This window comes from Pelecanus crispus, chromosome 1 (genome assembly GCF_030463565.1).
Source record: "Pelecanus crispus isolate bPelCri1 chromosome 1, bPelCri1.pri, whole genome shotgun sequence".
NCBI classification, from domain to species: domain Eukaryota; kingdom Metazoa; phylum Chordata; class Aves; order Pelecaniformes; family Pelecanidae; genus Pelecanus; species Pelecanus crispus.
The window spans coordinates 11,784,395-11,811,497 of record NC_134643.1 but is presented as its reverse complement, the minus strand read 5'-3'; the positions used below and the strand labels follow the sequence as shown (position 1 = coordinate 11,811,497).

The window sequence follows — 27,103 nt, the reverse complement described above, 5'->3', positions numbered from 1 at the left end:
CTACCACATGCAGAACTTAGCATTTTCCTTTGTTGAACTTTATGAGATTCCTGTCAGTTCAATTCTCCAGCCTCTTGAGGTCACTCTGAATGGCAGTACAACCATCTTGTGTATCAGCCACTCACAGCTTTGTACCATCTACAGACTTGCTGAGGGTGAGCCCTGTTCCATCATCCAGATCAGTAATGAAGATGATGAATAGCATTGGCCCCATTATTGAATCCTGGGGTACATAAATTTTGGCTGGCCTCTGCCTGGACTTCATGCCACTTCTCATAACCCTTTGAGAAGAGCAGTTCAGACAGTTTTCAGTCCACCTCACTGTCTATGTATCTAAGCTGCACACTTCATCAGTTTGTCTATGAGGATGTTAAGGGAAATAGTGTCAAAAGACTTCCTCTTGAAGTCAAGACAAATAACATCACTGCTTTTCCCTCATCCACCAAGTCTGTCATCTCATTATAGACAGTTATCAGGTTAATCAGGCATGATTTCCCCTTTCACCCATGCTGACCACTGCCAATCACCTTCTTGTCCTTACTATGCTTCAAAATAGTTTCCAGGAGGACTTGCTGCATCACCTTCCCAGAGACTAAGGTATGTCTGACACCCTGTAGTTCCCCAGATCCTCCTTCCTGCTCTTCGTGAAGATAGAAGTGACACTTGTTTCCTCAGGAAAGAAGGAACCTCAGGAGCCCCTCCCAGTTTCCATGACCTTTCAATGATGATCAAGGATGGCCTTGCAATGACATCCACCAGTCCCCTTAATACTCATGGGTGCATACCATTCACAAGGACTTGTGCATGTCAAGTTTCTTTAAATGTTCTTTAACCTGATCCTCCTCCACTGAGGGCAAGTCGTCCTTGCTCCAGAATTTCCTTCTGATTGCACAGGCCTGCAATTAGTGAGGGGTGGTCTTAAGAGTTAAGAACTGAGGTAATGAGTACCTTGGCCTTTTCCGTGCCTTTTGTCAACAAGTCCTCTGCCCAGCAGGGAGCAGCAGGCCCACATTCTGCAGCAATTTCATATTTTACTTAGTCTTTCTTTTGCTGCTGATGTTCCTGTAGAAGCTCTTCTTGTTGTCCTTCATATTCCTCGCCAGTTTCAACTCCAAGTGGGTTTGGCTTTTCTGACCATGTTTCTACATGCTTGGACAGTGTCTCTATATTCCTCCCAGGTCACCTGTCCTTGCTTCCACCTCTTATATACCTCCCTTTTAAATTGAGAATTGTATCAGGTATCTTCACCACCTGAAGACAGATTCCTGTCTTGATTCTGATACAACTCATAAATGCATGTAAAAAGGACAATGCATTCTTACAATGCTGAAACCATCTCTTGAAAGAAAGACTAATTTGTGATACATAACTTTAAATGTAAGAATGAGTATATATTACATCCTTCCTAAAAGTTCCATTCACTTTATTTGCTTATTCTTCTGAGCTCTTTTATTAAACTACTGTTTACTTACTCTTGAGTTGTTCAGAGCTCATAGAACAGAAATCTAATAGAAAGCTAATAGAAATCTCAAAATTGCTCTTAGCATTTTCATATCAAAATGGATGGTTGCCAGCACAGTAATAGAGCATAGCATTTCTCTTCACAAATAAGCTGCCACTGAAACTAATAAAAATGTGGACACTAAGTACCCTCACTAATCTTTAAAATTATTTTAGGAAAGAAATACTTTCTTAAATAATGCAAAGAAGAAAAAGTTCAGTATGAGGAGACTCATACTGACTCTTTAAATCAAGCTGATTAAAACCCTAACTGAAGGAGGTGAAAAAAATCGGTTTAAGACCTATGGACGTATCCTGTATATTTGGCTTTTCTCTGCCATTTCTGTCTATCTATATGAGAATGAAAGCTGAACAGAGTATTTTCTAGGGAAAAATGGTTAATAAACAAAATGAAGCAAGTAATGTATTAATCTATAAAGAGAGAAGTTGACTTCAAGGCAGTGTCTAATGTTTCTATTGGGACGTCTTATAAGGTAAACATAGGAAGTGGCCGTACAGTTCGCTTTTGTGCCTGGCACTGGCTCTGCTATCACTGCATATATCAACATATATGTGTGCTTATGTATATATTTCTAATACTTAGTTTTCTTGCACATCTGCATCTATCCATCTACACAGATATCTTCCTAAATCTGGCTTGCCTGGATTACATATTTTCTTCTTCAAAAGAAAACCAAAGGTAACACCACATAGAATGTAGTTTTCTCCTCAGTAAAAATGACATTTTGCATAAGGAACATTTGATGGACTAATTATGTCATAACATTAAAGGAAGCAGATACTTCGGTACCATTACTTCCTCTACCTGATGCTGTTAGCTATTTTCATAAAATAGAGTTTCCTATTCTTATTCTACTGCACCTAATTACTATTGTATCTAAGCCTAATAGCATTTATTATAGTGTATAAAGAAGAAGGTCAAAGGAAAGGAACTGGTCTAAATAGCATGTGTATCAACCTAGGCCATAGTCAGAAGGAAGCTGTCTTGTCCTCTTAATAGAGGCAAGGGAACACAAATGTACCAAAGAGGCAGACAAAGCACAGTTGAAAATTATATGAAATCATATATGTGATGCTAGAGGAGTGTACAACAGTACCAAAAATAGAATATATGTAGGAAACAAGGGGATATATGTAATAGAAAAATAATCTTCTATTTCACACATACTTTCCACCCATGGGGTCACTCATAGAAAGATCCCTTCATGGTGCTGGTTACTATGGTGACAAGGACAGCCTAAGAGCCTACTTAGGACAGAAGTGATGTACTGTCTAGCCCATTACCCAAGGCAGTGGGATACTATCAGATAAAAACATTAGTTCAAGAAACCTGTGATTGAAGACACCCTCTATAGCTTAAAGGTACCAAAGATCGATTCTTTTTAAGGGAGAAAAGACTGAGTGGATGTATTTCAGCTAATAATGAGCAGACTTATTTATGCATTTTAATTTTAGTTTTTGGTACTTCCAAATTCTTTCACAAATATCATCACTATGGAGAAATTTATCATTTTGAAGCAGGCTTACCTAAGGCCAATATAATGAAGCAACGTTTTCCAATTTATAATATAATTTTCAAAAAGCAAATGTGAAAAGCATCCACTCCAGTATATGAAACTGGATTTCATTTTGAGAACACTTGTGTGTGTCAGATAGGTCTCTGCAAACTTAGGCAGAGTTTACAAAAAGAGAAAGATGGACAAACTTGCGCAAAGACCTATTCTAAAAATCTAAAACCCAAAGGGATTATCCATTTGAGCTATAAATGGAAGGAAGTGAGAAGGAGAAGATGCACAAAACAATGTATATACAACTTAGGGACTGTCAGACTGCTCCAGGTTACTCTGTGCATGTGTGTGTGTAAAATCTAGGAACTGGGGAATTACCCAGGATTTTTTGAGGTCAAGTTCTGACAGGACTAGACAGCTAATAAGGACTTAGGCACTTAGCTATGGAATAAGTACAAGGTGTGAGGATCTGAGTTTTATACTAAATCATAGAATTCTAGAATAGTTTGGGTTGGAAGGGATCTTTAAAGCTCATCTAGTCCAACCTCCCTGCAGTGAAGAGAGACATCTTCAAATAGATCAGGTTGCTCAGAGCCCCATCCAACCTGACCTTGAAGGTTTCCAGGGATGAGGCATCTACCACCTCTCTGGGCAACCTGTTCCAGTGTTTCACCACCCTCATTGTAAAAAATTTCTTCCTTATATCTAGCCTAAATCTACCCTCTTTTAGTTTAAAACCATTACCCCTTGTCCTATCACAACAGGCCCTGCTAAAAAGCCTGTCCCCATCTTTCATATAAGCCCCCTTTATGTATTGAAGGGCTGCAATAAGGTCTCCCTGCAGCCTTCTCTTCTCCAAGCTGAACAACCCCAACTCTCAGCCTTTCTTCACAGCAGAGGTGTTCCAGCCCTCTGAGCATTTTTGTGGCCCTCCTCTGGATCTGCTTCAAGAGCTCCATGTCTTTCCTGTGCTGAGGACTCCAGAGCTGGACACAGTACTCCAGGTGGGGTCTCAAAAAATATATATAAAAAATATATAAATTTGTGTTTAGATGGAGTATATACAAGCAACATATCCACCTGAAAAATAGGGAAAACAAGCTTCTTTCATTTTATAGAGGTTTTCTAAGGAAGAATACGTAGATTCTGAGGCTCCTGTGTTTTCATAGAATCATAGAATCATAGAATCATCTAGGTTGGAAAAGACCTTTAAGATCATCCAGTCCAACCATTAACCTACACTACCAAGCCCACTCTAGACTAATCAAGGGTAGACCAGACTAAACCATATCCCGAAGTGCCACATCTACCCGTTTTTTAAACGCCTCCAGGGATGGTGACTCCACCACCTCTCTGGGCAGCCTGTTCCAATGCCTGACCACCCTTTCCGTAAAGAAATTTTTCCTAATTTCCAGTCTAAACCTCCCCTGGCGCAGCTTAAGCCCATTTCCTCTTGTCCTATCGCTAGCTACTTGGGAGAAGAGACCAACACCCACCTCACTACAACCTCCTTTCAGGTAGTTGTAGAGAGCGATAAGGTCTCCCCTCAGCCTCCTCTTCTCCAGGCTAAACAACCCCAGTTCCCTCAGCCGCTCCTCATAAGACTTGTTCTCCAGACCCTTCACCAGCTTCGTTGCCCGCCTCTGAACACGCTCCAGCACCTCAATGTCTTTCTTGTATTGAGGGGCCCAAAACTGGACACAGTATTCCAGGTGCGGCCTCACCAGCGCCGAGTACAGGGGGACAATCACCTCCCTGCTCCTGCTGGCCACACTATTCCTGACACAAGCCAGGATGCTGTTGCCCTTCTTGGCCACCTGGGCACACTGCTGGCTCATGTTCAGCCGGCTATCTACTAACACCCCCAGGTCCTTTTCGGCCAGGCAGCTTTCCAGCCACTCCTCCCCAAGCCTGTAGCGTTGCATGGGGTTGTTGTGACCGAAGTGCAGGACCCGGCACTTGGCCTTGTTGAACCTCATACAGTTGGCCACGGCCCATCGATCCAGTCTGTCCAGGTCCCTCTGCAGGGCCATCCTACCCTCGAGCAGATCGACACTCCCACCCAATTTGGTGTCGTATGCAAACTTACTGAGGGTGCACTCGATCCCCTCATCCAGATCATTGATAAAGATATTGAACAAGACTGGCCCTAAAACAGAGCCCTGGGGAACACCGCTCGTGACCGGCCGCCAACTGGACTTAACACCATTTATCACTACTCTCTGGGCTCGGCCACCCAACCAGTTCTTTACCCAGCGAAGAGTATGCCTGTCTAAGCCGTGAGCTGCCAGCTTCCCGAGGAGGATATTATGCGAGACGGTGTCAAAAGCTTTGCTAAAGTCGAGGTAGATGACATCCACAGCCTTTCTATCATCTACCAGGCGGGTCACCAGGTCATAGAAGGAGATCAGGTTGGTCAAGCAGGACCTGCCTTTCATGAACCCATGCTGGCTGGGCCTGATCCCCTGGTTGACCTGTACTTGCCTGTGGAGTTCGCTCAAGATGAACCTCTCCATAATCTTCCCCGGCACCGAGGTCAGGCTGACAGGCCTGTAGTTCCCTGGGTCCTCCTTCCGGCCCTTCTTGTAGATGGGCGTCACATTGGCAAGCCTCCAGTCATCAGGGACCTCCCCTGTTAACCAGGACTGTTGATAGAGGATGGAAAGTGGCTTGGCAAGCTCCTCTGCCAGCTCCCTCAGTACTCTTGGGTGGATCCCATCCGGCCCCATAGACTTGTGAGCGTCCAGGTGGCATAGCAGGTCATTAACTGCTTCCTCCTGGACTATGAGGGCTCCATTCTGGTCCCTATCCCTATCCTCTTGCTCAAGGGCCTGAGAACCCTGGGGATGACCGGTCTGGCTGTTGAACACAGAGGCAAAGAAGGCGTTAAGTACTTCAGCCTTTTCCTTGTCCTCGGTGACAATGTTCCCCCCCACATCCAGCAAAGAATGGAGATCCTCCTTGGCTCTCCTTTTATTGCTGATGTAAACAACTTTGATGTAAACAAATTTGTTGGTAAACAACTGGAGTAGACAGGTTAGCTAGACATAAGTATATTTTTTCAGTATATAAGACAATCTTACACTTTAAAATTAATTTCCTAGAGATTGCCACAGAGATATATTTAAGAAACACTTCTTTTTTAGCACTTGGAAAACATCACTATATAGTAAGTGGTAACAAATGGTGACCCCAAACACAGTACTAATAGATCCCAAAAGCATTTAAAGACAACACTTGGAAAGAAAAGAAATGTGAAATTAGCATTTCCAATATTATTTTTTCTGCAACATCTCACTGTATTTATTTAATCAGCACCTAGCATGACAAAACAAACAGGATTCAAGTGCTATGAAATATTTCTTTCTGTAAACTAGCCTAAGGCTGTTTCTCTGCCTGTGCTAGCAATTGTGCTAATGATACAGTAACAGCTTTAGAATAATCCCTTTCACCCTCAGAAACACCAACAATCTTGTACAAACAGAAGAGAAAGGATATCAAAGTTCTTCCTTAACCAGTTGTAGGCAAGAGACAAGACACTGCACACAATTGTTTTGTGCGTAGTGGACACATCATTCTGTCATTGATAAGCAGCATCACTTAGCAAGAACAGCAGCAGCACAGGCAGTATGCCTTGCTATAAAACAAGCCTTTCCATTAGCTAGCACACATCAAAAATCAAATTAAGGCTACTGATGATCTCAATTCAGCAAAATATACATCTATTTAAATTAATTACTGTGATCCAGTAATGGGATTCTTCGACAGGTGGAATCAATGCTGGTTGAAGTAATCAAGTTGTATTCATTGACCTTAGCTCTAATAGCAAAGACATAACTGTCAGAGATCGTGGATTCTGCAGGACACAAACATAGCATGGTGCAATCATATTTTTACTGACTTTAACCATAAGATTATCTGTCTAGTCACCAAGTCACTATTTTTAAAACTAGACATGTACAAAAATCTCACTGGCAAATATTCAACTGATTCTTTACATAACACATAGCAAACAATACATAAATAAAATTTAACTGTACAGCTTTTCAAAGGACATCATCTTCCGCTCCTCCGACTGTAAAAAATACTAGTTACATGTTTCACCCCCAGTTTCTTCCACCTCATACCAGCTTTATGACAGAATAATTTCACAGAGTTATTTCTGATATACAGAAAGCCCATGTATGTAAGAAAGTAATCTTTAGTTATCTTTTATTGCTTGTAAATAATTCAGAATATTTTTAAGGCAATATGTGGCATAGGACAGTTCTTTAGGAGACTGTAATTACCTGGGTAATACCTAGCGAGGCCAGTTGCACTACCAAAAACCTGCCATAATAAAGTAGGGTCTTCTTCTCTGTTCCGCTTGAATACATCATCGAGCGCTGCAGTCCAGTTGAGTTCATTTAACACTATTGTTGCTGTCAAAGACAAAACATATTTGGTATTACAAAGTTACATCTTAACACAAGCAGCACTGACTACAAAAAGCAAACTGAACTATTGCAGAAAGTAATAACATTTCATTTGACCAATCAACACAGTAAATTTAAAGAAACACACTCCTCTTCCTTGGGAATTTTCTCTAAGTTCCTCATGATTTCTTCCCATTGCATTATTTCTATACAATGACTACTGGCTTATTTGCATAGTCATTATCTCCTACAAATATTTTGTTTCTGAGTTGTCACTTCAGTTGCACTTCCCAGCTATAGAAAAGTAAATGCAAGCCTATAAAGTTGATGTTTCTACTAATCAGAGCACACTCTATAAGACCTCTCAGAATGACATCAACAAAAGCAGGCGAGTCTGTTAGGAAGGTAACAAAAATTTCCCTTTCCAAATGGATGCTGTAAGGGGATTATATGGGAAAAAGACAATGATCAGTTATTTGAATTGTAAAGTTAAGGTGGGACCACATGCACAATAGTACTCATTATCACACACTAACAAGATCTCAATGTTCATAGATGGGATCACTTACAGAAAGATCAGCAGTGTGAATGTTATTGCTTATGAGTTGCATCAGTCCCACAATGAACTTAAATACAAGGAAATTCACATTTCAGCTAAACGCTGTGTGGCCAGTTACACAGAAACTTATATTTGCAAAGTTGTCCTGTACCAATGTTTTTAATCAACCAAATATATTATATAATCAACCAAATATATAATATATTAACATGTTCTGTGCCTTTTTTTAAAAAAAGTATGTTGGGAGACTTACTCTAAAATTGATGAACATTGCTACAGTAAAGGTCAATTGACTATAGTCAGTAGTCAATGAAATTTTATTGTGATACAGAATACCTTATGATATAACTTATCATAAATTATGCTTTTCACCTCATTTAATCAGCTGTCAATATCTCATTAATTTCCCCTCCAAAATCTTAATCATGTCAGGCAACAGCAGGTACTCTGTTAATTAGAAAGAGCAAGGAGTTTTTGTTGGTTTGGTCACTAACTCTTTTCTGTTGCCTGATGGCATTTTAAGCAATGTTGCTAAACCTGAAACACCTAGATTAGCAAGCCAAGAGTGGAAAGGGAACTAGAGGGGGGAAAAAAACCCCACAACATTTCAAACCAGCTAAAGATGTAGGTATAAATCCTACAAAAGTGAACATGTAATGCAGATCCTGCTTACACTATGGTATTGCACACAGGAAAGAAAATTCAACTTCTCCTGCAAATGAGCAAGTCAAGCTGAAATAAAAAAAGTTATTGTTTAAGGCACATGAGCGGCATCACAGTACAAAATTTGGTACATACGTCTACATTCCAGCCCTCTGCTACCATGAAAAAAAGAAACAATAAAAATAAGGACAGGTTGAAAGGTAACATTTGACAGCCCATTTCTAAAGTGAGGTTGTTAACAGGCACCAGAGAAATGAGATCACAACATTAAATTTTATAGGCTTGTTTTTAAAGGTTAAGGAGAAAATTGCTGCAATATGTGTTTTGCAGAAAGGTTTATCTGTGTTTTTCAAAGTAGTTTAAAGACAGTATTACTCTCTCAAGATACATCTTTTTGTAGAAATATCAAATTAAATTCCCAACTTCTGAGATTGCCTGCAAGCAATAAGCTTGTAGTATATGCCTCTCTCTTTGTCAAGTAGATAGTTATAAATATATATATGTTTACCTAAGAAAGAGGAATAATTCCCTGAGGCACCATGAGAAGTTTATTATAATTTTAAATAGGTTACTGTTCAATTATTTCTTTTAGATCCAGTTGGATCTACTGTGTAATTAAGCATTATGTACAGACTTTCTAAACTTGACTTTGTTTCAGACCTTACTTCTAGAAGTGGCTTCATGAAGTCATTAGAGGCTCTGTCCTTTACTTACTCAGACAAGAATTTCCTTTCGTGCCTGAAGTTCTATTTTTTCATCTTACCCTTTCCTCACCTGACATACAGAGCACTTGGCCCAATGGGAGCCTGTGCCAGTGGTTCCCAGTGGCACTGAGGGCACTGGAGCTTAGGACACTTACTTAAGGCACATGGGAGAAAACACTTCTTACCTCTTTGCCAGCTGACAAAGCTTTTACGTTTCAGGGTTCTCTATGAATTCCCAAGCCGCATAACAAAATAAACCAATGCATTTCTTTGGCCTTGTGACCTGACTTAAAATTGTTGCAGCCTCTACCCCCAAATCTGTCAGTGACTTTACCATCCTGGTCAGACCACTGACATCCCTATTCAGCAGAACGTTTAATCAGGAAAAAAAATATTTTTAAGTTAATCGTGCTCATAAATGCTTTTCTAAATTGGTGGCTATGCACCCCATGAAAAAAAACTCTTTACATATGAAATGTGGTACAATATTTCTAAGGAGATTTCCTTCAGATGGTAAGCTTACTAACAAAGAAATTATATTTAGTAAAGACACATTAAATGTATTACTATATTTACAAATACTGTTGCAAAAAGTGTCTGTGTAATATCATCAAAAAATGTATTGCAAAGTTATATATATATTTGAACCTATACATTTACACACACACCTGCCCATACACATTCGTATTTATATAAATATGTACTAAAATACATGCACATACAACAAAGGAGAAACTAAGGAGTCAATCTACAAATAGTAAAATAACTAAGTACTGAAGTACTGAATGGATATATTGGAACTAATAATTTCGACATTATATTAGACTTGTTGAGATTAGGCTATAAAGCAAGAAATATAGCTTACTAGATCTTATTTATAATATTTGTGGAGAAGCAATGCTTTATAGTCCGAGTCAAGAGTTTTATGATCTTATTTACATCCCACTTTTCCCTTCCTCTTTCTCTTCTACAACTTTCTCCCAGAGAAAAACACAACACCCTAAAAAAATCCAAGATTTGGGGGTGGAGGGGTGGGGGTGGGTGGCGCAGAACCAACAACACATGAAGTTGGAATTAAAAAAAAATGTGGAATTCAAGATGAGCAACAAGAGCAGACCATCCAAACAGAAAATGAAATAAATCTTGGATCTTGGAAAAGGCTACTACCAGTATGTAACATATCTGTTCTCAGGTACTGAGAAACATATCTCCCTGCACTACAGAAATTCATAGTTAAGTACCCAGGTCTCTTTTCAGAAATAAATTTTAACAGCACACAGATAACTTCAACATATATCACTTTCCTCTAATTCACTTTCTCATTACGACAACAAGAATTTGTGCTTGGAACAGACACACAGAGTTTATTTGGTGGGACTGATATGAAAATAGCTGATTGTACAATAATTAAACCAATTACTCCGGGAGCAGTTTGCTATTTGTAATTCAAACTTGCTCCCTTCATTCAGGAATTTTTTTGTTTGTTTATTTCATTCTGCATACAAGTAGACTTGTGTTAACTAATCGAGTTATCAGAAAATAAGAAAAAGGGTGCTAAGAATTTTAGCTTTAATAATTTTTTTTTCTTAGTGTTTTTCCACAACTTGTATTACTTTTTTATTTCTGCTTAAGAATACACCCTGGACTTCAAAAGGCAAACTGTAAATCAAATCTCTTACTTTTTTTTTAATGCAATACCTCTGGTAATAGGCAATTTCAAACCAATACCTCTAGATTCTGGTTTAAAGCCTACAGCAATGGATTTGAAACTTGCCAACCAAAGAAAAGCAAGCAAAACCGCTCATAAACAGCAACAAAACTATTCTTCAAATGGTTTCTACTAAAATATCATGATTCTCAATTTGCACATAAAAATCAATGCAGCGCTACTTTCACTGGCTCATGGTAGAGACCATCGCACCTGTCAGAACACCCTAATTTACGAGACATGGATTTATATTGGCTTCATGAATACAGTGAGAATTTCATTTACTTTTCTGTTATTAAAAAAATGTATTTTACTAAAATAAAACGTTTAGAGGTGTAATAGCCACACCTCCTGAGATGCTGTATGTCCTAGAAACACTTGCCTTTCTTTTTGAGTTAACTTCCGCACAAGAAAGAGCTTTTGACTGATAATTGGCAGAAAATCTAGTTGGAGGCAACTCTCCAATAAGCTTATTTCCAATTCTGCTAAAAGAAGTCTTTGAAGATTACTACTTCAAAGTACTTCCGCTGCTACCTTTCACTTGATATGGGCAAGATGAAAAAATAAAATTTATCATCACACAATAGGAAACATCATTCTTTCTGGCTAATTCCACTGAATTCCATCCACCTTTTACTTTTTTTCCCTCTTCTTTACGACATGAGGTTTAGGGGCCTTGACAAGGAATGGATTCAATTTTCCTCTGCAAATGCAATCAATAAAAAATAGAAAGCAGTACCGTGCTCTCTTTAAAAGAACTGGAATACACCTCTGATGATTTATTCAATGTACAGGCCCCGGCCTGCATACAAGGCAGAGTACAACTCTATTTGAAAAGCCTGAGAGCTATTTACTATATCTGAAAATATGTCAGCTGCTGTTCCCTGATGCAGCAGCTATACTTACGCTGGGTAGAACAGAAGGGAGCTCCTCAGCAGTTCATTAATCTTCTTTTAGTGTGTGGAATGTACTACACTTCCATATGCTGTTTAATGAAGTTGACATTGATTTCCTTGAAGATAATACTGACTAGGTATTGTTATGAATGAAATATATATTTACAATCAAATATTATGGCATTTAAAAGTGGGCACAGAGGGACAATACATTTGTGAGTGCATATTTTTGTATTTACGTGTGCAGACAGATGCTTCCACCTGTAGCCCTGCTAATCAGATATTACAGAAACTCTACTGAAGGTATAAACTACTCTTCTTTATGACTTACGTGTTTCACTAATTTTTTCAAGGATACTTTCCTTCCAGCTTATGTTAAATTACATAGAATGTTACACACTCTCAACTGTCATTGGAAAGTTGTACTCCCATCTCTTTTTATGTTGGACTAAGAAGGAATGGTCTTTTTCATTTTAAAGTATTTTTAATTAGACTTTTGCACTGGCTTGTGTGTGTATATACACACACACACACACACACACACACACACATATATATACACACATATATATATACACACACACACACATACACATTTTCTACATAATTTCCAGAAATAGTAATTTGAAGAACTATTCTGGTAGTAACTTGAACTTCAACCCTTCAAATATAGATGCATGTTTTAAGCCATCTACTTCTCTCATGCAAAGTTCAGCATGAGCAAAAGGCCAGAGCAAAGGAAAGATTAGAGTGGCTCCAAACTGAACACTGTCTCCAAAGTAACTGGTCCTCAGAGTGGAATCTGTAATCTGAATTTAGTTACTTGGGCTTTCCATAGAAAACTGCAGGAAAGTGTCCAAATCAAAACATTCGTCAAAAAAACCCCCTTCATGGCTGATTAGAAACCAGTCAGACAAGAATAATATAAAAATTCTTAGAACTGGGGGAACTGGGGAGTGTTTTATCCAACCTCTCTATAGAGGTTAAGCAAATAAATCAGAGCTCCGAAGGACACATTTCCATCCACTTACATGGGTAAGCGCACTGTTAGATACAGGAGCGGATCACAGGAGTGTGTATCTACAAACTGCATGCTTTAAATGTAGTTTGGACATGTACTCCAGAATACCAAATTTATCAGATTAGTTACAACCATTGTAATAACTTGTATTTAGCTTTGAAAGCATCCCCCAGCTGATTTGAAAGTGTTCTGCTGTGTGTAGATTTACTATATTAGGAATTAATCGCATACTCTGACAGGTAAAGAATTACAAATGGCAAAAATATTAGAAACTGAATAAATTTTGTTCATTTTTATCAAAACAAGGATTTATGAATGCAAAGGAAATGTATTTTTTTCATTCAAAGCATGAGAGGAAAAGAAAAAGATAACAGTCTTAAAATTTAACATACAATAGCTCTTATATAGTGGCATTTCCAATTGGATAGGTCATTATTTTAAGTGATGCTCTGCTGGATCTTGTATATATATATCAGTTATAAAATCTTGCTTTGAAAGTAGCATTTGTATTTCCTATCATAACTGAATCTAAAATTACCAGATAATCAGAACTGTTCAGGTAATATGCATTCAATGGTGCGTAAAAAGTAAAGTATTAAAGTACAATTTTTAGCATATGGAACAATAATGAAATCAAATAATTTCGACATATAGGATTGACGAAAGAAAATAGGTATTTTGTACTCTTAATTAAAAGCATAAATGATAAAATGTCATGTACTTTTTTCTTTAAATGAACAACTTCTCTACTCCCCATTGGATATCTGACATTATGTCCCAGACACTTCTATAAATAAATCTCTGAAGAAGTCACTGAAGTCTAGCATACTGTTGTGTCTGTGTCAAATCAAGTAAATTAATTGGCAATGCCATACGCTGTCTGCTGACTGGCTTAGCCACCACATGCTGATAGCGAGAGAAGCACAGTAAAAGCTCATTAAAATAAGAAAAACCCAGAAGGCGGCAATGAGAATAAAAATGTCAAGAAGAGAAGATGGAATTAAGCTTCTATTATAATTCAACAAAAAAGAGTTAATACAGTGCAGAGTCATAGACTCTTCAGTACACACTCATAATTTTGCAACAAGTTATTTATCTCCATAAAACACAAAAGAGACCCACATTATATACTGCAACCTATTGTTGATAACAGTGTTTGTGCATCTTACAAGTTGGGAAGGATGAACATTATTTTTTGCCTTGCTTCCTCTAATATGAAAATATACAGCATGTATTTTAGAATGGAATAATACCTGATGTAAACAACTATAAAGTACTGTATTTTTTTTTTCTGGGAAGATGGCAAGAAGTCAAAATATATGAAAGATACTGTTGATTACAGTGGTTCTGGAGGACTTTCAGGTTTTGTAGAGCTATGCACAGTGTAAGAACTGAAGTAAAATGAAAACCAGAATGAACTTATTAAATAAAATGAAAAACAGGATGAACTTATTAAAGTAATTATAGGACCTCCTGATTTTTTACTATTTATTAGTATTCTTTACAGATGACTTCAAAGTAGGCCTTCTAATTGGAAATAATTCCTTCTCTAAAAAAACCCGATGAAGTATTATTTTTAAATGAGTATGTTGTATTTTCATGGAAATATCAGGGATTAAATATCAACAAAACACCCACTTAGAAAGTAAGGATTACTATAGTACACATATTAACGCTGGTCTTCCTTCAGTTTGCTCTAATTTTTGTTAGCATTTCAAAGGATATCATAGTGACAATCAAATTAAACTAGCTATAGAGATATACTTGATGTTTTATGAAGACTTCTCTCTATAAAAAAATTTAATTAGGTGTTAACAAACCCAAAGAAAACCAATCAAAAGACTGTCTGGAAATGCTGTTCTGGAGTAATTTATTAAGCTTTATATTCAGTCTGCCAGGGTCCCACCACTTCAATAACTTTCCAGTCACTAAAGTACCTTACAAGATCAGTAAACCCTAAGCAGAAGCTGGGTTAAGCGAGAAGGAAAAGAAGTAGAAACGGGCCAACTCATGCAAAAATGTTCTCTCTCCTACCTCAAATTTTCTGCAATTTTTTAGGTTAGGCGTAAGGATGGCGCTGGCACAATAACAAATGGATATAAACTACTTAAGAATAAATTAGATCAGGTAATTAAGAGGTCTCTTTTAGAGGAGAAGATCTTAGAATGGCCTTCCAACAGGAGGCATGAGCAAGGAGCCTAGGTCTTTTAAGAGGAAACTTAATCCTTTATTAAAGCAATAACATGGACTAGCTAGATTAAGAATTGGATTTGTCAAACAAAAAGCTGTTTGCTGTCCCATTCTGACGTATCGCCCTTTGTTACAAATAAAGAAAAGGCCCTTTTAGAAGCTGAAATTTAGTAACCACAAACAATGCAGTTTTATAGAGTTAGTGCAGCGAAAGAATTGGAAGTAAAAACACTTTTCTTATTAATTTTTAAGTAATGGTTATTAAATGTTTGCAAATAAACTGCAAAACTGGATAATTTTTTACTACATTAATATATATCTATATAGTACATACATATGTATGTTCTATATATGTAATAAAATCTATATTTTAAATCTATATTATTAATAACTACCATAAAATTATTGTCTATACAGTATATGGATCATATATGGAGAACATACATATATATCATAGGCAATTTTTTTTTTCTGATGTTTAGGGCATTTTGATAAACATTAAAATAATACAGTGGATTTTGTTAGTGGATTCTAATCTAATCCCCATATAAATAAAATATTAATGAATAGCAGGCTGGTTTAATCTATCTAAATGTATCTCTGGCAACAGAAATCCAAGAGGCACCGAGTGTGAGGGGAATACAGTGCACAAGCAGGAAACGTGAGAAAAATGGTGATGAGACAAGGTCTGTTTCATCATCTGAGCTGGTAGAGATTTGACAGCTCCCGCTCCTTGTCAGTATTCTAACCATCTCATGGATGAATCTTGCAGACTAAAAATAGTGAAATTTATACAACCTTTTTTTGTTGTTGTTTTTGTTGTTGGTTTTGGCCAAAGATTGCATTAAAGAGGAAGAGGACAAATATTTTCTAAAATTCAGCTACCCAAGGAAGAAGTCCCCTCTCTCCAACAGATGAAACATCCGTCCCACATGCAACTGCGTTATGCCGTCTCAGAAGCAGAACATAAAAATAAAATAGAAATTGTCATTCTATAGCCTGGCATCATCATAGGTATTGCACCTCAACTGTTAATTAAGCTTGGTTTGGTGTTGTTTTCCAGGTTATATAGAGGGAACATGAAAAAAATTCTCTCTTAAAGATGAAGGGGCTATAGGGTACTAGAGAAGTGAAAGTTCTAAGCTTGCTGCCTGTACAAACAGAGGTTCTCCTCTCTCTGAAGACATTGCTGCTTCTTGCTATAAACAAAGACTTTGCCTGTATCTTTACAAGAAGAAAAAAAACCAAAACAAAACAAACTATTTTTATTTAATCATTTAATCTATAGCATTAAATCATGAGGAACAAAACACAGACTCCCACTCCTGTGCTTGCGAGATACCAAGCTGAATTCCACTTGGGGTGAACCCTGGCCTCCCTGAAGTTAATGATAAAACTCCTTCACTACACAGGGAACAGATTTCATCCTTCATCTTCACAACACAGTAACCCTGAAGGGTTCAGCCAGTCTTTCTGTATGAAATATTTTGTCAGTCTAATGCAATAGCAGATCACAGAATTAGGAGCCAGGACTTACTACTTTAGATTTTTTTAAGCAAATGGAAAAAAAAACCCCAAAACCTTACAAATCACTTTGTAAGACTCAAAATGCCTTTGGGATAATAAAAGATTCAAATGGATCTTTGGGAACGCAATAAAATTAAGCTTCTTTGCATTTTTTTTATCTCCTTCCATGCCATGAGTACTCTCTTAGGATTCATCTGAACTTTCTATATTCATTGCTTTATTCAGTCAGTACAGCAGCTCTTTGAGTATTCTAAAATGTCCAAACAGAAACAGATTTTTATAATCAGGTGCTTGCTGAAGGTCTGCTTGTTTTTAATTTACTTTGTGTTTATATAAAACACAAGAAGAGGCAGTAAAATTGCAGAAAACAACTGGAAGGGGATGAACAAAGAAATCTTATTGCCTTAAATATACCTACCCTATGGTTTAAGAAGAAATCTTATAACCTTATATATACTTATCCTAATGGTTGAAACTGCACTGAATTTTAGCTACTTTAGCTTCTCATAAGGGCCATAATCCTTCCTGAAATTATTAAGTACTGCATAAACAGGACATTTAAAATCAGATAAGGTGCTGAGTTTGAGGTTTCTAAGTGCTTCTATACAGATCATTCCAAATAATAGGAAGAGAACAAAGTATTAACACAGACACGGATGGAACAACTGCTGTGGAGCGAAAAAATGCATCTGGAACCAAAATGGTTAATCACAGAATCATAGAATCGTTGAATGCTTTGGGTTGGAAGGGACCTTTAGAGGTCACCCAGCCCAACCCCCCTGCAGTGAGCAGGGACAGCTTTAACCACATCAGGTTGCTCAGAGCCCCGTCCAACCTGACCTGGAATGTTGCCAGGGATGGGGCCTCCACTGCCTCTCTGGGCAACCTGTGCCAGTGCTTCACCACCCTCACTGGAAAACATTTCTTCCTTATATCCAGTCTAAATCTATCCTCCTTTAGTTTAAAACTATTACTTTTTGTCCTGTCACAACAGGCCTTGCTAAAAAGATTCTCCCTATCTTTCCTGTAGGCCCCCTTTAAGTACTGGAAGGTCGCAATAAGGTCTCCCCGCAGCCTTCTCTTCTGCAGGCTGAACAACCCTAACTCTCAGCCTGGCCTCATAGGAGAGGTGCTCCAGCCCTCGGATCATTTTGGTGGCCCTCCTCTGGACATGCTCCAACAGGTCCATGTCTTTCTTGTGCTGAGGGCCCCAGAGCTGGACGCAGTGCTCCAGGTGAGGTCTCACCAGAGCAGAGCAGAGGGGCAGAATCACCTCCCTCGACCTGCTGGCCACGCTGCTTTTGATGCAGCCCAGGATATGGTTGGCTTTATGGGCTGCAAGCGCACATTGCTGGCTCATGTCCAGCTTTTCATCCATCAGTACCCCCAAGTCCTTCTCCGCAGGGCTGCTCTCAATCCCTTCATCCCCCAGCCTGTACTGATATCGGGGGTTGCCCCGAGCCAGGTGCAGGACCTTGCACTTGGCCTTGTTGAACCTCATGAGGTTCACACAGGCCCACGTCTCCAGCTTGTCCAGGTCCCTCTGGATGACATCTCGTCATTCTGGCGTGTCAACCGCACCACTCAGCTTAGTGTCATCTGCAAACTTGCTGAGGGTTCACTCAATCCCACTCTCAATGTCATTGATGAAGATGTTAAACAGCACTGGTCCCAGTACAGACCCCTGAGGGACTCCACTTGTCACCGGTCTCCATGTGGACATCGAGCCATTGACCACGACCCTCTGGATGTGACCATCCAGCCAATTCCTTATCCATCGAACAGTCCACCCACCAAATCTGTATCTCCCCAACTTGGAGAGAAGGATGTTGTGGGGCACTGTGTCGAACACATTACAGAAATCCAAGTAGATGACATCCATTGCTTTTCCCTTGTCCACTGATGCAGTCACTCCTTCCTAGAAAGCCACTAGGTTGGTCAGGCAGGACTTGCCCTTGGTGAAGCCATGCTGGCTGTCTCGAATCACCTCCCTGTCCTCCATGTGCTTGAGCATAGCTTCTAGGAGGATCTGTTCCATGATCTTCCCAGGCACAGAGGTGAGGCTGACAGGTCTATAGTTCCCAGGGTCCTCCTTTCTTCCCTTTTTAAAAATGGGCTCAACATTCCCCTTCTTCCAGTCAGCAGGGACTTCACCTGACTGCTATGACTTTTCAAATATCATGGAGAGTGGCTTGGCAACGACAAGCCTCCTGGAGCTGGAGGAAGAAGGCTTCGTCAGCAGGCTCCCCTTGATCAGGTGGCCTGTAGTAGACACCAACCACAAGGTTCCCTTTGTTGCCTCTGTCTCTGATTCTTACCCATAAGCTTTCGACCTGCTCGTGGCTATTCTTCAGGGACAGCTCTTCACACTGTATTGATTTCTTTACGTAGAGCACAACACCTCTGCCCCTCCTTCCTCACCTGTCTCTTCTGAACAGCCTGTAGCTGTTGATAGCCACTTTCCAGTCATGGGATTCGTCCCACCAAGTTTCAGTTATGGCAATCAGGTCATAGCTTTCTAGTAGCACAGTAGCTTCCAGCTCCTCCTGTTTGTTCCCCATGCTGTGTGCATTCACGTAGAGGCATTTCATCTGGGCTGTTGGCCATGTCGCCTTCTTAGTGGAACATCCCTTGTTTCCCTTGGGGTGTTTCACGAAGGTTTCCTTGTTAGCTCCTACTACCTCAGGAGCCCCCAGCTCATCTCCACAAGACTTCAACTGTGCTGCAGTGTCCCCAGCATGCCTCTTGGCAACAGGCTGAGGGCTCATAGTAGCACCCCATCCCCCTAACCACTATGTATCATCCCACAGCTTGTCACAGGCAAGCCTGGTATGTTCCCCCTCCCCCTTCACATCTAGTTTGAATCCCTGTCAATGAGCCCAGGAAGCTCCTGAGCAAAAACCCTCTTTCCCTTTTGAGAAAGGTGACTCTCATTTGACGCCAGCAAGCCTGGTGCCATGTAGGCCGTCCCATTGTCAAAAAACCCAAAGCTGTGATGGTGGCACCAGCCACGGAGCCATATATTAATAGATTGGGTCTGTCTGTTCCTTCCAATGTCACTGCCCACAAATGGAAGGAGGGAGGAAAAGATAACCAGTGCCCCAGATTCCCTCACTAACCATCCCAAGGCCCTGAAGTCTCTTTTAATCACCGCTGGGCTACGCACTGCAACTTTGCCACCACCCACATGGAAGAGCAGTAATGCGTAGTAGTCCAAGAGTCGTACCAGGCTGGGGAGTCTCCTGGTGATATCTCTGACCTGGGCTCCTGGCAGGCAGCAGACTTCCCTATGAGGAGGGTCCACCCAGCATATTGGACCCTCTGTTCCCCTCAGAAGGGATTCTCCTACAACTATGACCCTTCTTTTCTTCCTTGTGGAGGTGGTAGTAATATGGCGGGTAGGTCTTTTTGGTCTTGGCAACTCCTCTGGTGTAGATGCATCAACACCCACATCCTCCACTGACTAGTCCTCCACATGTAGAGCCTCATACCTATTGTGCAGAGGCACCTGGGGACTAATTATAAAGACCTCTGAAGTCATACAGTATTTTAAACAGCTACTTTCAACTGAAGTCAGGAAGTGAGGTTACAGAGTGCCATATTTCCTAGGATAAGGAGGAGGATATAAAAATATTAATCTGGATTTAAGATAAGGTTTTAAGAAGGAGTCATATCAGCTAGTGAAATACAACAAAGTTCAGCCCCAGTCTTACAGGCATTTCTACACATATTTAACTTTCATATTTGATAAACAAAGGAAGCAAAACTGAATGCCAGGAGCTTAGCATCAGCTAAATCCCATCATTCTCTGACAATCTGTACCAATTCAGGATGTACTCCAGGGAAATGAGGGTCCGAATATGCTAACAACCCATTTCAGCAATTGTTTCAAAAAAAGAAAAAGGAAAGACCTAGTATTTTGGGTTTTTTTTATATCACTTTAAAAAAAAAAATGACTGTATGAAACAACAGAAGACTTATCCTAAGTAAGAAGCTCATTACTTTGCTTTTCTAACAGCATACTGGTTTCAGTATGTATCACCTGTATCAGCCAGCAGTGCAGTGCAATGGAAGCAGGTCTGCAGATTGAAACAGTTGGTTCTGGGGATGTGACATTCATATTATACAGGATTTGGAGGTCTTATTTTCTGCTACATCTAATCTGCACTGTAGCCTGAATGCCCATTAACAGTTGATGCGGGCCAGGTGCACTGTGAGAGTGTACCTTCTGGTTTAGCTGCATCAGAAGGGAATCCAGCTGGCACACTGAGATGGCACAGCAATGTCAAGTGCAGTAACTTAGGCCAAACAGTGGTTTTTTTCCAAAGGGCATTTCTGATCTGAACTAAAATACTAACGTAGACACATCCAGCTCTCATGAAACAATAATGAAGAGTCAAATAAATTAGATAGCTGAGAGTGAGAACAACTTGCCTTTCAGTGATAAAGTTCACAGTTAACAAGCAATACTTAGCTCCATACACAAGAGTGTCATTCTGTCTCGAGTACAATGTCACCTTGTAATTTTCATCATCCTAGTCAACTTTAGCAGCAAATGTGTTTGGATTCAACTATAGCTATATTATTTACTATAACTGAAAGGCGTGGACACTCAATTTCAGCTAACGAGATGGGCCTGAGCATGATAAAAACAAACAAAATACATATTTTTATATACATACCAACAAACAGTATGTATGTAACAACACAGTTTCTCATCTAAAAAGCAATTGCTTTCTTGGTACAAATATTCTGTAGACTAATGGCCAGATTCCCACACGTTGCAAGTGGACAAATTTTCACTAAAGCCACTGATAATGGTATTGCAGCATATACTAGCTGAAAATCTGACCATGATTTTATAAATATTTGTTTCAACATTACAACATGCAACCCAAAAGCAAAGTTAAGAAATTTTGGCACTTAAAGGATCCAACAACACTATACAAGAGTTGTGTTTTACTTTAGTCTGTTCTTCTAAATGCTTTATGTGTATAACAATGGTTCAGAAAAGGAGACATCACCAGTAGTAAAGAAACCAGAGCTGGGACCCTGGCTTACGTAAACTGATGGAACAACATTGAAGGTATTGGTGCCAAGTCAATTAGATGTACATGCTTTAAACTTTGATTCCGATACTGACTTTCAGGATAATCTTTGGCATATCATAATCTTACTAAGCATCTTCTTTAGCTATAGAACAGGAACAATTTATTTATTCTTAATGTCATTGCCAGATGTCAGTAAAAAAACTTTAAGTCTTTAATGTTTTGAAGGTCTTTTGAGTGATTTCTTGACATAATCTGGCACTTTGGCACAAAAGCAGCTTTATATGTACGTAGTTTCTGTATTGTTTATTGTTTATGAGCCAACATCTGGCTAGCATTTTGCAGTTGTAAACTTATGTCAGAAGAGTCATATGTAAACAAATTACTTCATGATTTTTTCTCAAAGCATCAATCTAACAATTGGAACATCGACGGATGCTTGCAGAGCTGTCAAACAAGAATCACTTTTTCATGTCAATATATGCAGTATTTCTTTTATTTTAGAACTTCAGGCTTCCAATGACTGGCAGAATTTTAAAAAGATTTTTTTTAGAGTCAAGAAATAAAAAATACTAAGTTTCAAACAATTCTTCTTGTTTTAAGTAAGACATATCTATTTTTGCAGAAATCAGAAAAAAATATGTTATTCCTTCAGTTGTCTACAAGATAGAAAAAAAAAATGGCAAGGTAGAAATGTTATAGATGACAGACTCCTACAAACTTACTTCAGGAAAACATTTAGAGACACATTGCAGAATTTTTTCTTACAAAGAATTTTTTTCTTACAAAATGAGATTTCAGTTGTATGACCTAGTAAGTAATCATCGGGTATCTCTCCCCTGCCCCCCTTCTTGGCAGTGTATGCCACAGCACAGCATAAAATACTGTCAAAGGCATCCGATTTGCACTTTATGACAGCATACAACAAACCAAAAAAGCAGACAAGCTATCCATCATCAGTTCAGAAGACTATAACCCCTAAGGCAAAGGAATGGAAAAGAGAAATGCTGTAGCTGTGTAATTTGTCATGATTAATTGGTTATTTATTAATGGATTATGAATTCATTTTGCTAATCACATAAGCAGGAATCTTTCATGTCTTGAAAATTTTAAAATGAGAATTAAGACCTGATGTATTAAGACAAACACAAGCAGGGGATTGAGGGAAGATGCATAGCAGCAGCAGAACAAGAACAGAGGCTTTTGCAGAGCTCTTCCGCACTCTTCAATTACCTATTGTCCTCCTGGTTTCTGCAAAATAAAAACAACTGCTTAATGTCCCTGTGCCTCTGACCTCCCACTCCCTGTTATCTGTGACAGAGGAGTCTGATCAAATTAAGGAGTAATTTGGAAGTGGAAGGAAATTTTATTGTCTAGAAATGGAAGAAGTAAAGGAGAAGTGCAAGAACTGACCTGCTGCAGAAATGGAGAGACATTTATGACAAATTAACTAAAAACCTGTGTTCTGTGCAGACATGTATTTAGATACCAAAAAATGAAAACCAAAAACACCTTGAGGGAGATCAATAATCAGAAGCATTGAATGAGACATTTCAAGACAGTAAGTCAAGAATAATGCTTGTGAGACTGGAAGAAAGTATTTCATTAAATTATCTCAAAAATTAGTAGTGATTATTCCGAAGGGAAACAAGAAACAAAACATTAGCTCCATATGACCAACTGCAACAAAGCTACTTGCAGAGATGCACAAAGAGAGATCTTTGACAAATTATATATTTTACACCATTTTTCCATCATCAACCATCAACAAACACATAGAAAATTTATAAAAAAGGCAGTTATACATCATTTGTAGTTAAATACTTTTTAAATATTCAATGTCTTCTGGATTAAAAAGAAGTTAAAGGTAGATTCAGATTAACAAAAGCAACAACAACAACAAAAAAACACCCCAAAATGGCATTCAAATTTCACTATTCCATATGGATCTACTGCTTAGGAAAAAAGGACAATCAGCAGTTATCCATTTAGAGATATATATTCAAGCTTGCAGCAGACTGTCAGGACGATACATTGGTTGGATCACTCTATAATGCCTTTAGCTCTTGCATAATACAAAGCACCATTCCTGAACAACTTATTAGTTTACATACAGACAAGAAGACTTTATACAAAAATAAATAATATAAACTCATTTTTATTATTTAATCTATGTTCAGAAAAACTGAATATCCTCTTTCTTCTGTGTTTTCTGCATTTTATTCTTGTTCCAGCTCACTTCCGTAACATAAAGCTATCAATAGGCTCCCTATTTTTCTGTCATTTCCACCTATATCAAGTGATGTTAAGGATTAAAACACAAGTAGCACCCACATCACTAACATCAGCACCATATTCCTAAGCTAAAAATTAGGCGAAAAGTAAAGATGCAACTGTTATACATAAACAAAACATGTATTACTGATAGTCTGCATAAAAGTGACTGATTTTTTTTTCAGGATTGAACTCTCAGAGGTAGTCCTGCACTCCAATGAGCCTGGGAAGCTTTAACGGCTCAAGACAAAGATTCATCTTAGAAAGAACAGATTTATAGTTTAGTTCTAGAATGTGTGGATTTGGAGTTTAAAATAATCATGACATCTTATGTGTGTAAAATATATTTCAGTAATTTAAAAAAATGCTTGAATTTTAAGATATACCCAGAAAAAAAATGTGGATCTGCAAAAGAAAACCGATCTGTGTTCCAGTATCAACCTAGGATTCACAGAGCAGGCAAAAAAACCCATTTGAACAAATACAAACCACCCCGTTTCCTCACAATAATTATATAGATTATATACATAATTATGTAAATATACAGTTATATATGTATATATATGCATATATACACACACATATAACATATACATGTAAAAGCAGTGACTAATCAGTTCAATTTATGGTTAAGACAAAAAAATACAGTTCTCACAGTAAAGTATGAAGAAGCTGAGATGAAGTTATTTAATTTTCCCTCAGGTTGTATATTACTTCAGCCCTACTCTAGGCTTCCACTAGCCACTCCAGCAATTTATATTTTGCTCATGATCTTGCTTCATCTGCCTAGAGCTGTCAGTGTTTGTACCCACCGAGATGCTGTCAGGTTAAAAAAAAATAAATTAAAATAAAACAGCAACAAAAGTTTTCTCTGAAGAAAAGCAAAAAAATAGCAGGGCTTAATACTACATTTTTTAGAATTCCCTGGGTCTGGAAGCAGGACATAATTCACCATTTCATCCAGTGACTCTATTCACTGATTTATTTAGCATTACATTACCCCAAATATTGCAAATAATGCACTCTTCAGTGGGATCCCCAAGTAAAAACTGAATCAGCAGATGCATTAGCAGCATAAGCATACAGATTTACTGATGACAGTAGTCTCACGAATATTAGTGCATATCTGTATGGTAATTGAGAGGTTTTTTCCCTCCAATGTGAATAGCAAAATAGAATATCAACACTGTCAGCCACTATATCAGCACATATTACATTGTCATACTTTTCATTATTATATTTTAGGTTTGCAGAGTATATCTGAAAGCAAAACAGAACAAAGTTCTAATGCAGGAACTCTGGCTTGCTCTTCTTTAGACCACTATGTAATGACAATGGTCATCTGCCTCATCATTCAGTTCAGTGACTTTGAGATGACCTCAAGCACTGAAATTAAACACTCAAGTAATATTTCTGTCTTTGGAAAGTTTAACTACCAGAACACATGAAAAATGCTAATGGATTGTTCATGAAAGATCATAAATCAAACAACTTATCTGAGCAAGTAGCAAAGAAATCTCAGTGCTATTACAATTCTAATCTTAAGAGATAAAAGATGAATTGAGCACAGTGACAATCAGCCCCTCATTGAAAGTTCAACAGCGCTTACTGCATTACCCTTTTTTTCCCTTTCCATTTTCCCCTTTCCTGTCCCATCTGCACATATTGATGATATTTGAAGTATTTTTCAGTAGTCAATACTAGTGTTAAGAAGTCAAACCAACCTTCAGAGAAGTAAGCTTGAAACATCAGTAGTAAATAAATTATGTATCAAAACTGATACATATCTCCTGAAAAAAAGCTGTGTCATTAACAGCTATTGCTCCAAAAACCCCAAACAACACCACCTCTCCACACACACACAGTCGTGCTGTATCTGCTAATAGGAAATTTGTAGAGCATTCTTACAAAAACCTCACGGGGTGTGTGGGGGAAACAAGATTAATTTTCCTTTTAGTCAATATTGTCTTGTGACTCTAGTAATGTGGAACATCTTCATTTTCTCCAACTCCACTGAAACACAAGGCCTAGAAGGCTTTCTCGTGTGTTTCTTACTCTCTCTTCAGTCCTCGCAAACAGTGTATTCTTGCAAGACAAGGGACTGAATTATTTATAAACGAAGCAACTGAAAGAACTGTCTAGGAGAGATTTTTAAGTATAAAGCTGTGCCTCCATTCTTGGAGATACTCAGAACCCATCTGGACAAGGCTCTGAGCAACTTGCTCTAGTTGACTGCTTTGAGAAGGGGGTTGAACCAGATGGTCTCCACAGGTCCCCTTCCAGCATCATCCAGACTGTGATTCTGCAATGCCATCATTACACACATGCACGGAAGACCTCATTGTTGTGAGGGCTCTGCCAGAGCTCGTAGATTAGGACTGTGTACTAAACATTTAGGCAGATCAAGGAGAGCAGGCACTGAACATATGCACATTTGATGGTATGTTGTGGTTTTTTATTAGTGCCCATCAACTTGTAATTCAGCCTTTGTTGGACTTTATTAGTGGTAGGGAGAGCAAAGACATTTATCTCCATCTCTGATTCTGTAGGCCTGTTGTATCTGTTGTTTCTCAGGAGGAAGAAGAGGAAGAAAATAAGCTCTCAGAAAGCCATATATATACCACTCCATGCAAAAAAGAGTAAGGGGGGAAAAATTATTGCAGAAAAACTGCTGCAAATGGAAAATAGAATCTACCACCCACAGACACAGAGACCAGACTTTGAGTTTAGCCCAGAACTTCTTGAACCCAGCAGCTGGGATTTTCTGCAGTAATCACACAAAAAAGAAAGTACAAGCCACTGAAAAGAGACAATGTAGAGGATATGAATTTGGGTCTACCCCTTCCAAAGATGCAGACACTATTCTTTAAAAGTCTGTACCAAAATACTTCCTTCACTTCCCTAGCACCTTCCTGTGATCTGCAACAATTTGCAAAAGCTATTAAAGAAAGGAAAACAAAAAATAACTAAACATCTTTGCCATGGGTTGACCAAATAACAGCATATCTCAATGAGTATCTTAAAAAAATTAAAAGCATAATAATAAAAGAAGCAAATACACTAGAATAA

At 38.5% G+C, this 27,103-nt stretch overlaps 1 protein-coding gene across 6 annotated transcripts in view; it reads right to left on the bottom strand.

The window, feature by feature from the left end:
- The window catches only part of CACNA2D1 (calcium voltage-gated channel auxiliary subunit alpha2delta 1), a 451,440-nt gene that overhangs the window by 127,780 nt on the left and 296,557 nt on the right, over positions 1–27,103 (bottom strand). For all 6 annotated transcript variants that reach the window (XM_075713027.1, XM_075713021.1, XM_075712994.1 and 3 more), the window contains exon 7: positions 7,319–7,450. In XM_075713027.1, the coding sequence (XP_075569142.1) occupies positions 7,319–7,450 (132 nt within the window). The remainder of the gene's footprint in view (positions 1–7,318; positions 7,451–27,103) is intronic.